Source organism: Tachyglossus aculeatus, chromosome 9 (assembly GCF_015852505.1).
Source record: "Tachyglossus aculeatus isolate mTacAcu1 chromosome 9, mTacAcu1.pri, whole genome shotgun sequence".
NCBI classification, from domain to species: Eukaryota; Metazoa; Chordata; class Mammalia; order Monotremata; family Tachyglossidae; genus Tachyglossus; species Tachyglossus aculeatus.
In genome coordinates, this window is record NC_052074.1 from 9,200,012 (window position 1) to 9,214,016 (window position 14,005).

The window sequence follows — 14,005 nt, forward strand, 5'->3', positions numbered from 1 at the left end:
GAAACTTTGGGAAGACAGCGGGCCACTAGTATAGCCCTCTGGAACAGTGCTGGACACATGATACGCACTCAACAAATATCACCAAGTGTTTCTCAGAAGTGGTTGTCCATACAGAGGACTACACCAAGTGACTACAGCCCCCTGCCCCACACCACCACTACTGGCCAAGGGTCTTCATACCCTGCTATCTTAATCCAGGTCCCAGCTGAGGCATTCAAAGTATACATCCAGCTAGATAATCACAGCATTAATGGTCCTGATTCTATAAAGGGCCTTTAAAATGAGTATGCATCAGAGTACAAATTTTGCATCCAAAATCACTTGCTCCCAACATCGACGCCAAAATCAGAACCTTGGGAAATACGTGGGCATGAAAAATTCCATTGTTGATTTTGGCAATAGTCACCTAGACTTTAAGATTTTTCTGCCTGAAGACAAGAATCCCTGGGAAGCTGAGGAATGGCCTGGGAAAAGACTGTGGATGTTGTAGTGGTTAAGGAAAAACCCATGCCAACTGAAAAGCCAGGGTTTCTGCTGAATGGTAAGGAGTCAAGGCAATGTACTGATGGTCTTTATTATTACTGCCATCTTCCTCCCTACATTTCACCTATCTTCCACTCCACTTTCTTTCCTGGGGAACAGGTAGAATCAAGGCACTAAGTGAAAAGTGAATCCAACAGACTCCCACACACTCTTGCCTCACACTATAAAGCAGGCCGTCTCCAATTTGGACAACTTTAAGGATAAAATAAGCTTTTCAACCTCCACTGGTCACATATGACAGTGTTTCATCTCCTTGATAGTCAAGTTCTCCCTTAAGTACAACTGAAATCTTTCATGCTTTTAACTTTAGACCATTTTTTCTTGTTGAGTCTTCACTGGACATGGAGCACAACAGGTAATAAGATGAAGAGTTTCTACAGGAAGAATACTCATCACTTATTCACATATGTTATTTGCTATTTATACTCAAGTAGCAGTCCCATATTTGAAAGCTTCTTTCCCCTCCAAAAAAAAAATATATTTAGATTACAGATACCTCTATCGTCGGATGTGTGTTATGCTTGTATGCAGTATATAAGGGAAACTGAATCTGAAAGATTTTTGCCACACATAACAAGAGTTTTTCCTTCTCATCAGTATTCCATAAGATAAAAGGATCAGAACTCTTCGTAGATTCCTCTTCCGTCAGACTACAAATTCTTGAAGAGTCTATTTTTTTCTCTACTGATTTTTGTCTTTCAGTATTTTCTTCTTCATGAGACTCTCTTTCTACATTCAGTGGCCCATCAGCTTGATTACTCTGATCTTGCCATGTTGAATCTATGCTAATAGTGCAATGTTTACAAAGCTGGTCCCGAAGCGCTTGAACTTGGGCAATCACTAAGTTAATAAGCGCACATACTACTTGGTTAAAAATTTCCAAGTGCTTATATTCCTTGAAGCAGCACAGACATTGTCTGGAAAAGAAAGAAAAAGAAAAAAAAATCAATTTTCTTGAATGCTCACAGATTATTATTCGATAATACCACAATGAAGGAATGCTTAAAAAAAATCCATTGGTGTTCCCTTATGCCTTTTTGGCATTATGCTTCAGAAATACAAAGCAGTTAAAAAACCTAAAACTACTTATAAATGCTTCCTAAGCAGCATACTCAGGGACTACAGCATTTCAAAAGGGCTGAATATGAATTACATCAACAAAAGACAACAATGGAAAGGGTGAGAATCTACCAATAAGAAAACGAAAGACAACTGTCTGTAGCCTGCTCTTCCATTATTAGGCAATCAATCAATCAATCGTATTTATTGAGCACTTACTGTGTGCAGAGCACTGTACTAAGCGCTTAGCACTGCAAGCTTAGCACAGGCAACACTGCAGTACCCAGGAATAATGGCTAAATATACAAATGCCCCAAACGTGGGTATTTAAATAGGCAAAGGCCAAGGGAACTGTTGTCTTCATTAGTAAGCCCCTTCTAGACTGTAAGCTCTGTTCCACATTGCAAGCTTATTGAGGGAAGTAATGTGACTGTTATATTATGTTGTGCTCTGCCAAGCGCTTAGTACAGTGCTCTGCGCACAGTAATAGCTCAATAAATATGATTGATTGATTGCCACGAAGGAATCTGGCACCCAATCATTCCTAAGATCACAACTAATGTCTCCTTTAGCTAACCAGGAATTGCTTGGAAAAAAAGAAACCACAGCAGCATATTAGCCAGATAGGAGATGAGTGCCTCACACAGAGTAGAGCACCCCAATTAATGGGCAGATTCAAATGCTTCCATTCAGGAAATTCTGAGTCAAATATTCCCTCCCGGCACACAAGGCAACTCTATTTTACTTGTACATATTAACTATTCTATTTATTTTATTTTGTTAATATGTTTTGTTGTGTTGTCTGTCTTCCCCTTCTAGACTGTGAGCCCGCTGTTGGGTAGGGACCGTCTCTATATGTTGCCAACTTGTACTTCCCAAGTGCTTAGTACAGTGCTCTGCACACACTAAGCGCTCGATAAATACGATTGAATGAATGAATGAATGAAAGGGAAGAGTGGTGGTCTGTCAGATATGAAAGGGGAGGGTATTCCAGGCCAGAAGGAGGACGTGGGCACAGTAAACACTTAATAAGTACTATTACTACTATTCCCTTTAAAGAAGAACTAGTCAGTGTGTTACTCTTCTAAAATATGCTTCTAGGAAGAGCTGCTACTGGTAGCAAACAAGTCCACAGAAGTCCATTTTGGACTGGGCAGTGACCTCTACGAGCAGATGACCTGCAAACATGCTAACTGCCCAGTCATGTCATGACTTACGCTGTCGAGTTGTCTCCAACCCATAGCGACGCCATCGTCATCATCATCAATCGTTATTTATTGAGCGCTTACTATGTGCAGAGCACTGTACTAAGCGCTTGGGAAGTACAAATTGGCAACATATAGAGACAGTCCCTACCCAACTCGCCCAGAACGCCCCACCTACATCTGCAATCGTTCTGGTGGTGCATCCATAGTTTTCTTGGTAAAAATCTGGAAGTGGTTTACCATCGCCTCTTTCCGCGCAGTAAACTCAAGTCTCTGTCCTTGACTCTCTCCCATGCTGCTGCTGCCCAGCACAGGGGAGTTTTGACTTGTTGCAGACTGCCTTCCACTCACTAGCCACTGCCTCCTGTACCTAATAATAATAATATTATGGCATTTGTTAAACGCTTACTATGTGCCAGGCACTGTACTAAGCACTGGGGTGGAGCCAAGCAAATCGGGTTGGACACAGTCCCTATCCCACATGGGGCTCACAGTCTCAATCCCCCTTTTCCAGATGAGGGAACTGAGGCTCAGAGAATTGAAGCGACTTGCTCAAGGTCACCCAGCAGATACGTGGCAGAGTGGAGATTAGAACCCATGACCTGACGCCCAGGCTTGTGCTCTATCCACTATGCCATGCTACTTCTCCGCTACATGCTTTCTGTTCCTTCAGTATTGCTTTATAGGACTTTTTCATTCATTCAATCGTATTTATTGGGCGCTTACTGTGTGCAGAGCACTGTACTAAGCGCTTGGGAAGTACAAGTTGGCAACATGTAGAGACGGTCTCTCTTTCCTCTAGCAGTAACCACAGAATTAAGGGCAGGTGACAAGGGAGCAATTAACTTTAAAAACAAAATAGCATTTGCGAAGCGCTTACTATATGCCAGGCACTGTACTAAGTGGTTCCCAAGCGCTTAGTACAGTGCTCTGCACATAGTAAGCGCTCAATAAATACGATTGATTGATTGATTGGGCAGATACGAGCTTATCAGGCTGGAAACAGTCCATATCTCACATGGGGCTCACCTTATTAATCCTCACTTTACAGGTGAGATAACTGAGGCACAGAAGTTAAGTTAGTTGCCCAAGTTCACACAACAGGCAAGAGAAACTAGGATTTGAACCAGGGTCTTTCTGACTGGCATTATGGAGAAAGTGTTTGGTTACCTACTCTGAGCACGATTTACACTGCGCCCTAACAGGCCAACCTCTGGACTGCAAACTCCCTGTGGGCAAGGAGCATGTCTACCAACTCTGTTGTACTACACTCTCCCAAGCGCTCAGAACACTGCTCTGCATACAATAAAGGCTAAGTAAATACCACTGATTGACTGACTGACCTTTGAGGGGAAAGCCACCGTAATGAGCGACTGCTTGCTAATATGCTTTCAATGATTTCATCTTAATTTAGGCATGACAAAATAATGCAATTTTTGTTTCTATGCCTGAAATTTTTTATGTGTTCTTAATGGGTTTCTTCTGAAAGCAGATATGATCATCAGTGAGGTAGAAAATTTCATATTTGATGCTTCCTAGAAATATGGTGGAGCTAAGAGCATCTGCAACACCCTGACTGTACTTTCCCAGGTTTTAATTTTAAATTTACTATAGGCATCAGACAAGCTTTCAATTTGAGAAGCAGTGTGGACAGAGCACTGGGAGTCAGAAAGATCTGAGCTCTAAACCCTGTTCTGCTACTTGTCTGCCGTGTGACCCTGAGCAAGTCATTTACCTTCTCTGTGCCTCAGTTAGCTCATGGGGATTATGACTGTGAGCCATCTGTGGGACATGGACTGTGTCCAACTTGATTAGCTTGCATCTACCCCAGCGCTTATCACGGTGCTTGGCGCATAGTATTCGCTTATACCCAAATACATTCCCCGCCCCCCCAAAAAAACCTCACTGTGTCTTCTCCAGCTAAGAGCATCTGCAACACCCTGACTGTACTTTCCCAGGTCTTAATTTTAAATTTACTATAGGCATCAGACAAGCTTTCAATTTGAGAAGCAGTGTGGACAGAGCACTGGGAGTCAGAAAGATCTGAGCTCTAAACCCTGTTCTGCTACTTGTCTGCCATGTGACCCTGAGCAAGTCATTTACCTTCTCTGTGCCTCAGTTAGCTCATGGGGATTATGACTGTGAGCCATCTGTGGGACACGGACTGTGTCCAACTTGATTAGCATGCATCTACCCCAGCGCTTATCACGGTGCTTGGCGCATAGTATTCGCTTATACCCAAATACATTCCCCGCCCCCCCAAAAAAACCTCACTGTGTCTTCTCCAGCTAAGAGCATCTGCAACACCCTGACTGTACTTTCCCAGGTCTTAATTTTAAATTTACTATAGGCATCAGACAAGCTTTCAATTTGAGAAGCAGTGTGGACAGAGCACTGGGAGTCAGAAAGATCTGAGCTCTAAACCCTGCTCTGCTACTTGTCTGCCGTGTGACCCTGAGCAAGTCATTTACCTTCTCTGTGCCTCAGTTAGCTCATGGGGATTATGACTGTGAGCCATCTGTGGGACACGGACTGTGTCCAACTTGATTAGCATGCATCTACCCCAGTGCTTATCATGGTGCTTGGTGCATAGTATTCGCTCATACCCAAATACATCCCCCACCCCCCAAAAAAAACCTCACTGTGTCTTCTCCAGCCCACATCTTCTCAGCCCACATCTCTCCTCACAAACTTCCACCAGCTCCTTCTGTCTCCACATTAAACAAAAACTCTTCAGTACTGGCTTCAAGGCTTTCCAGCATCTGGCCTCCACCTTACCTACCTGCTCTCTTCACCTGCTATTTCCCCTTCCTTCCTCTCCCCCTCGTCCCCCTCTCCATCCCCCCATCTTACCTCCTTCCCTTCCCCACAGCACCTGTATATATGTATATATGGTTGTACATATTTATTACTCTATTTGCTTATTTACTTATTTATTTATTTAACCTGTACAATTCTATCCTATTTATTTAATTTTGTTGGTATGTTTGGTTCTGTTCTCTGTCTCCCCCTTTTAGACTGTGAGCCCACTGTTGGGTAGGGACTGTCTCTATGTGTTGCCAATTTGTACTTCCCAAGCGCTTAGTACAGTGCTCTGCACATAGTAAGTGCTCAATAAATACGATTGATTGATTGATTGCTATTTCTCCACCTGTCACCTTCACTCCTTCACTGGCAACTAGTCAACCTTGGAGCTGTACCCTACTCTTGATTCTCCCACCTCTGTCCCCTCGGGCACACTCACAGCTTGGGCACACTCACAGCTTGGAACTTCCTCTATTCTCACATTAGACCATTAACAACTCTCCCCCAATTCAAACCCCCCGGCTAAAATCCCACAGCCTACAACAAGCCTTCCCTAATTTATTTCCTGGCATTCCTTTAGTCAACTAGCACTTCCGAGCTTATTTATACCCTCCTTAGAGCTCATGTGTATAATGCCTTAATTTATTTTGACAACTCTAGCTGTAAATATTCTCATGTTTGTCTCCACTTTAGAGTATTAGCTTGTGGGCCAGGGACATGTCATTTCATTATTCTGTATTTCCCAAGTACCTAGTACAACACACCACAGTAAGATGGGGAACACACTAAATGAATGCTACTACATTTTTCTGAAACCAAGACAATTGTGTGTGGGGGGGGGATTTAATTACAATATACACAACTGAATTATACCTTGAATTATCTGCCTTATTTTGAAGCACTAACTTAGGTTCTGAGGAGAACCGTCTCTGCTCAAAGAGGGGAGGTAAGAACAGCTACTCTACCACCAAAAAAAAAAAAAAATAGTGACATGTTGGTTGTAGCTACACATCATGATTTTGTAAACCTCAATCATGTCCTCTCAGGCTTCATCTCTCCACACTGAAGAAAATTATTCTTTTCTGACTTTGATATGTACTTTTATACAGGAACTGTTCCATTTTCTTGATGTACTTAGTTGACCTTCACTGTGCCTTTGCCTTCTCAAAATCTACTGTTTTCTTCCTTAAAATGATGTGACTAGAACTATACATACACTTAGCAGGGTGTGAACATACCATGGGATTTTATCCAGAGGCAGTGTCTTTTTTTCCCCCGTTAACTCAGAAACTTCATTACATGAAGTCATAAAAGTTTTATATTCCTTTCTTTCCCTACGTATATCTTTAGTGCTTCATGTGTGAAATACCCAAATTATTAAATACATTTGCTGTGATTTGTGACTTACTATTATGTTAAGCCCCTAGCACCAAGAAGAGCCTGCTTCTGTGGGGGATAAAGTCAAAGACACTGTGTCCCATTTCATGATAGAAAGCTGATTCTTTTCAAAAATCAAATTCTTGCTTTCAGAAGTTTCCTTATTTCCAAGGTATTTCACTAAAAAATAATCCCAGCAGCCTAAACTTCAGTCACAAATGTGACAAGAATGTTCTCTGGGTCGATAGTATTCTCACTGGAAATTGAATGGAGTATATTTTCCCTCACTTTACACTCCTGCTTCTTAGCACAACAGTTTTTCAGCAGGCTTTTTCCCGAAAAACAATGGCTTTAATTACATATTAATTCAATACCCTTTATTTAAAGCTATCCCATTATCTAAATTGGCTTTAACAACATTCACTTTGGGGTTGGATGTGTCGCAAATTCTCACTTTCTTACATTCTCTACCCACTGAGCAGTTTTTATTTCTTTACAAGCATTTTCCAGCACCACTTTCCCTGACCTCAGCAGCTCACGTATGCAATCATTTGTGCCTACAATTGTCAGAGGGCCAAATTCCCATTTTACTTTTTTCTCTAAGTGCATCTGACCATCACATGAAAAAAAAGATATATAATTTTCCCATTTTTGTATTCACCATACCGAACACAAAATGACAAAAATTAATTCTCCCACATGCTGCTCCACTCTTACAAGGTCTCTTCAAGGGCACAGAGAAAAGGAAATGGATTTAACTGCAGTGTATAAACCCAAAAAGTTAAAAATGGCCAAAAATGAGAGAAAAAAGAGAGAGGTGATCAAAAAGCTAGCAGTCAAATGCAATTTCTATAAAATACCAGCACTTCGAGTGGTTATACCTACCTTTGCGTCCAGGAGTTGATATAAGCAAATATCTTGAGAGTATGTTCCTTTCTGAGCTGCAGTCCATCACCACTTTCAATGTCTGATACTGAAAATGAAAGGAGAAAGAAAAAAACAAACATTTGAAGGACATAAATTATGCCTGCTGCCAAAATAAAAGCCATCTAAGATGAAGAATAAACAGACCCTCAAACATTATTTATTTTCATGAACACAAAAAGAGTGGGTCTAGGAAATATCTCAGGACAACCACAATTGGTTAAAATGCTAGGATTTGGACGCCTTGGAAAGAAAATATAATTCTATCTGGAGGATGGGCTGGGGGGGTGCAGAGTTCTACTATTGATGGCATTTCTGCTAATGGCCACTCAAGGCTTGACTGGCTGCAAGTGAGAAAAATTGGAGAATCTGCTGCAGACACTGACCACCACCTAGTAAAAATGACCAAATGAGATGAAAATGCACTATAAACCCAACACCTGAACCAAAAGTTCATTCTAAATTTCTACTTAAGTGAACTCTTCAAGGGAGGGGGAAATAAAGGGATGCCTTTTTCTCCATGATGTAATACCGGAAAATAATTTGAATTGGCACCATCCAATGGTTCAGTTAAAACGTTCCTAAACTGTACAAGGTCTATTTTTGGTTTTAAGCAGCTATATGTGCTCAACTTTGCCCTCAGGAAACTTGCTTCACTATGCATCTTTAAAAGGGAAGGGGCCACCACAAAAGCTCCACGTGCTAAGGCTCTTAGGGACAGGAAAGTAGTAGAGCTAAGAGAAGAGAAGGAGAATTTAGAAGACACTCCCCTAGCTGAATAAGGCCTAAGTAAATATCCACTTTGCCTAAACTGTAGTATATATTGCCAGGGAAAATAAAATACTATAATCATAATACAAAAATAATATCAAATGCTTGCATTTGGAATTAATCACTTTGATAAAAATACCAAATACTTTTAGAACTTACCTACAATGATAAATGATTAAAGTAGTGTTAGCTATCAATGCATTATCCACTACATACAAGATCATGAAAGAAATATTCCTTCAAGCCCAAAACAAAAACAAATTCTTGCTTTTCTTCTACACTGTTAGAAGCTACCTGAGACAAAAATGGAAACAGCAGTGTTTTGCAAAAAGGTGTGTAATAAATTCTATTACTACGAGTATTTCACAAAAGGAGAAACAACATAATGTACAGCAATGCTTATAAACACAAATAATTAAATTTGGGGATTTCCAAAGAAAACCACAGGACAACTAGAAATGTTATCAGCAGAAAAAGAAACAAGGTCTGACCATTATCTTTTCAATCTCATCGGGTTAAATCCCATCAGGTGGACAGGTTACATCCCAGAAATAAATTATTCATTGGGAAGAGGATTAATACTCTATAGACTAATACAGAGTCCATTAAATGACTGCTTCAGTACTATAATCTGGTGGTCTGAAAAATTTGAGCCCCACTCCAAATGCTAATTCCTTGTGAAGAGTACTTTGCTCCCCTCAAGTTTTAATCACAGAACTTTTCATAAAACAGTCTAGAGATGCTTTTAAAGACCGAAATTCTTTTTAATCTCTTCGTTTTAATATCCGAGCTTCTGTCAACTCAAAAATATCCTGCGGTAATGACTCTCACTGCATAAACCAACTTTTAACTCACAGGAAATTGGACCATCGTATTGAATAGGAGTAGCCATCACCTTCTATGGGGTCTTCTCACGCTATTCAGCTTGATACTTGCCTAGTACCTTTCGGTGCATATTGCAAGTGCTGGCTTATTACATGCAGGACCACCTTGGCCCAAGTGAGCGCAGCTCAGTGCCAGTGCCACAACCTGGAAAGGTTAGAAGACGGTCGCCTCGGGAACCAGTGCAGTCTTTGCCCTTCAAGCTGGCCAGCTCTTTTTTGGGACTTCCTTTGGGCCCGTCTACCTTGAGGGTGGGCCTTCGGTCAGCAACCTTCTCCACGGATGGCAGAGCCCCAGGCGGGCAGAACCACAACTAGAGCCAAGGTTTCCTGACTCCCACAGCACAGCTTCTTTCCACTGAACCAACAACAGGCTACTATCCACGCTGCCCCCCAGTCTGCTTACTTATAGCTTACTTATATCAGTGCTTAGAACAGTGCATTGCATATAGTAAGCGCTTAACAAATACCATCATTATTATAGCTGTAGATATTTATTTATTTATTTTGATAGCTGTAGATACCTGTAATTTATTTATTTATTTTAATGTCTGTCTCCCCCTCTAGACCGTGAGCAGGAATGTGCCTTATACTGTACTCTCCCAAGCTCTTAGTACAGTGTTTTGCGCCCAGTAAGCGCTCAATAAATGGGACTGAACTGAATAAATGAACTTGCTCACTATGCTCTGGTGCCCCAGCAGGAACATGGCTGGTAATCAATCAGTAGCATTTACTGAGCGCTTACTAGCAGCGCTTACTAGCAGCGTGGCTCAGTGGAAAAGAGCATGGGCTTTGGAGCCAGAGGTCATGGGTTCGAATCCCACTCCGCCACGTCTGCTGTGTGACCTTGGGCAAGTCACTTAACTTCTCGGAGCCTCAGTTCCCTCATCTGTAAAAGGTGGATTAAGACTGTGAGCCCCACGTGGGACAACCTGATCACCTTGTATCCCCCCCAGCGCTTAGAACAGTGCTTTGCACATAGTAAGTGCTTAACAAATGCCATTATCATTACTAGGTGCAGAGCACTATACTAAGCACTTGAAGGGGTACAACTCCCCCAAGTTTTGTTCTCTGTCTCCCCCTTCTACACTGTGAGCCCACTGTTGGGTAGGGACCGTCTTTAGATGTTGCCAACTTGTACTTCCCAGGCGCTTAGTACAGTGCTCTGCACACAGTAAGTACTCAATAAATACGACTGAATGAATGACTGAATACAACTGAGTTGGTAGACAAATTCCCTGCCCACAATGAGCTTTCCAGTCCAGAGGGAAAGACAGACGTTAAAATAAGTGCCATGGGGCTGAGGGCAGGGTGAATATCAAGTGCCTAAAGGTACAGTCCATGTGCAGACACGACCCAGAAGGGAGATGGAGTCGGGGAAAAGAGACATGCAGGGATGGTGTGAGTGGTACGGTGCGTGCACTCTAATCAATTCTTCTGCACAGGTTTTCGGTCTCATAATGGAGGCTCGTTCATCATTCCTAACAAGAGACTCTATCATCACTACCCCTTTTAATTTAAGCTTCGTCTATACACAAAAATGACCTAGAATGTAGTCATCATGGTCCCTCCCAAATTGATTTGTACATGAATTGAGATTAGTCTGTAAGGGACCTTGTCCTTTTATTCAAATCTCACATGTGCCTAGTACAAAGTTTTATATATAGTAGGTAATTAAATATATAACTAAGGGGAAAAGGTGGGGGATGGGTAACAAGTTCAAAAGAAAAAACGGACTACAACTGGGGATGAAGAATGTTTGTTCCATTCTAACATCTTCTTAATGTCCATTTCTGCTAACTCTGCATTCTCTCACCACATGAGGCAACTTCCCCTTATGTTTCCAACAAACCATCTTCCTAGTTTCCTTCTTCTTTTCTCAAAAAGGATCGATGAATGACTGCACAGACAGAATCCAGGAAAAGGTGTATTAGGGTCTCCAAGACAGATCCATATGACATAGTAAAATGGAATCAAAATTTTCGGATTCAAATTAGCCATCTGCAAAATCCAAAATCCAGACTGCCCTTTCACTACTCAATGGACTTGCAGCTCCTACCACTTTATATGTGACTCTTTTCCTCTTTACCTAACTTTGACCAGAACGAGTGCAGCCATTCAGTGCAGTATGCGCTCAATACAATTGAATGAAATACAACTGAATGAATTCTGGGCACTGGAGTCACTTTCCACCAGAGCAGCTGCCACTACTTTAAAACCTGCACAAACATAACAAACAACCCTAGGCATCTTGCTAGCCCATAGTGGAACTGCTGATACTTCCCAGAAAGTCAGCTTCTCCTAAGAACACACAAAGAATCTGTGGGTAATTTTTAAAACTCACCAACTTCCAAAAGCCATTTATTATCTGGTCCTAACCACTGTGGATTTTCAAAGCGTTCAGAAGCGGGCATGCTTACGATACTTATATTCAAATATAGAGGGGGAGCTTTGTAAATTGTCACCAAACTGAAAACCTTCCAAAGTACACATTTATTTGATTCGCTTTTCTACCACACATCATTCGATTGACGTACTGGTAGATAGCAATAGTACATGCTGTCAATATTTTTGGTTGTGTTCAGGCTTCTCCTTTGGAGCAGGCTCATAAAAAACTTAAGTCATCTGCAGGCTGATTGCCCAATGATGCTCATTAGCCTGGTTAATAGGAAATGTTTCCAAAAGGATCAGAAGGATATTTTAACAACAGACTCTAGGTCCCTTTTTGCACACTCCAGAATAGCCATATAAAATACTTAAACAAGACCGTTCCGCAGCCTATCCAGACCTCACCAGCAACAAGAGTTATGAGCTAAGTCAATAAATATTCCCAGTCAGTTCTCTCACTTCTCTTCAGGAAGATTGTGATTATGCTGACCTCAGATGGGCTTAGGACGCTTCCAGAGTATTCCAATGAGGAAAACTGCCTGCAGTCACTTAAACACCCATTTTATTCCTTGCTTGCAAGTAGAATTAAGAAAGGTATTCCTCAAGAACCTCCACGGGCTGCTCATCCTCCTCCGCATCCAAAAGAAACTCCTTACCATGAGCTTTAAAGCACTCGATCACCTCCAGCGCTTAGAACAGTGCTTTACACATAGTAAGCGTTTAATAAATGCCATTATTATTATTATTACCTCACTTTTCTGCTTTCCTACCACAACCCAACTCGCATCTTTCCCTCCTCTAATGCCAACCTACTCTTTGTACCTTGATCTTGTCTATCTGGCCGACAACTTCTCGCCTTTATCCCGCCTCAGGCCTGGAACGCCCTCCCTCTTCATATCCAACTGATCATCATTCTCCCCGGCTTCAAAGCCTTATGAAAACCACATCTTTCCCCAACTAAGCCCTCATTTCCTCTTCTCCCACTCCCTTCTGCATTGTCCTGGCACTTGTACTCTCTATTCACCCCTCCCTCAGCCCTGCAGCACTTATGCACAGATCCATAATTTATTTATATTAACGTCCGTCTCCACCTCTAGAATGTAAGCTCATGGACGGGGGACGTGTCAACTGACTCTGATACATTGTCCGTTCTCAGAAATGTGTCTGATCTGATTCAACTCTATCCAGGGCTTAGCATAATTGTTACCAATGCATCACTTGCCCTTGCAGCTGGAGTTCCTCTTCCAAAAAAGCTGCTGGGACGCTCCATCTGAGAGCTCTTTACGACTATCTTCATTTTCCAGGAGTTTGATACTGACCTATCTCGAATGGATGTGGATTTTCATTACATTTTTAGTGTGAACTGGGATTATGTAGGACGATGGCTTGCCCAGAACTTGCAAATTTGCATGATTCAGCGATGATACAGCTTTGAAGCCCCTCAGTCATTCAACAATATAATCAATGAAATGACATTGGGGGCAACCAGGATGGTTTTCTCCTTATTTCGAATTGGAAAATGGCATTCGTGAATACAAGCAGATATTTGGCACACTCCCTGAGCTTTATGACCACATAACTCTTTTCCATGTTTTGTCACTGCTACCCACCAGTGACCTGATATTTCCCCCGTTGAGCGGCTTGTTAAATCTGGTAGATTGTTATAGAATTTTTTTAATCTCTTCACTGATATTTACGAAGAGATATTAGTGAGGGAAATGCACTAATAATGGTAATACAGCATTTTAGCTTTAACTGCAGAAGTGAGAAGCAAATGTGGCCTAGCAGAAAGAGCACAGGCCTCGGAGTCAGAGGACTTGGGTCCTAATCCCAGCTTCTGCCTGCTGTGTGACCTTGGGCAAGTCACTTCACTTATCTGTACCTCAACTAACTCACCTGTAAATGGGGATTAAGACTGTGAGGCCTTAGTGGGACAAGGACTGTCTCCAGCTCAATTATCTTATATCTACCCAGCACTTAGGACAGTGACTGCCACACAGTAAGCACTTAACATAAAAAAAACTGTAGCCAAAAGTCATCTGGTATTTGCTA

At 41.8% G+C, this 14,005-nt stretch overlaps 1 protein-coding gene across 1 annotated transcript in view; it reads right to left on the reverse strand.

Moving 5' to 3' along the window:
* USP34 (ubiquitin specific peptidase 34) overlaps window positions 1-14,005 on the reverse strand; it is a 196,897-nt gene that overhangs the window by 123,150 nt on the left and 59,742 nt on the right. The window contains 2 exon segments of the mRNA XM_038751121.1: window positions 1,040-1,460; window positions 7,875-7,962. Of these exon segments, the coding sequence (XP_038607049.1) occupies window positions 1,040-1,460; window positions 7,875-7,962 (509 nt within the window).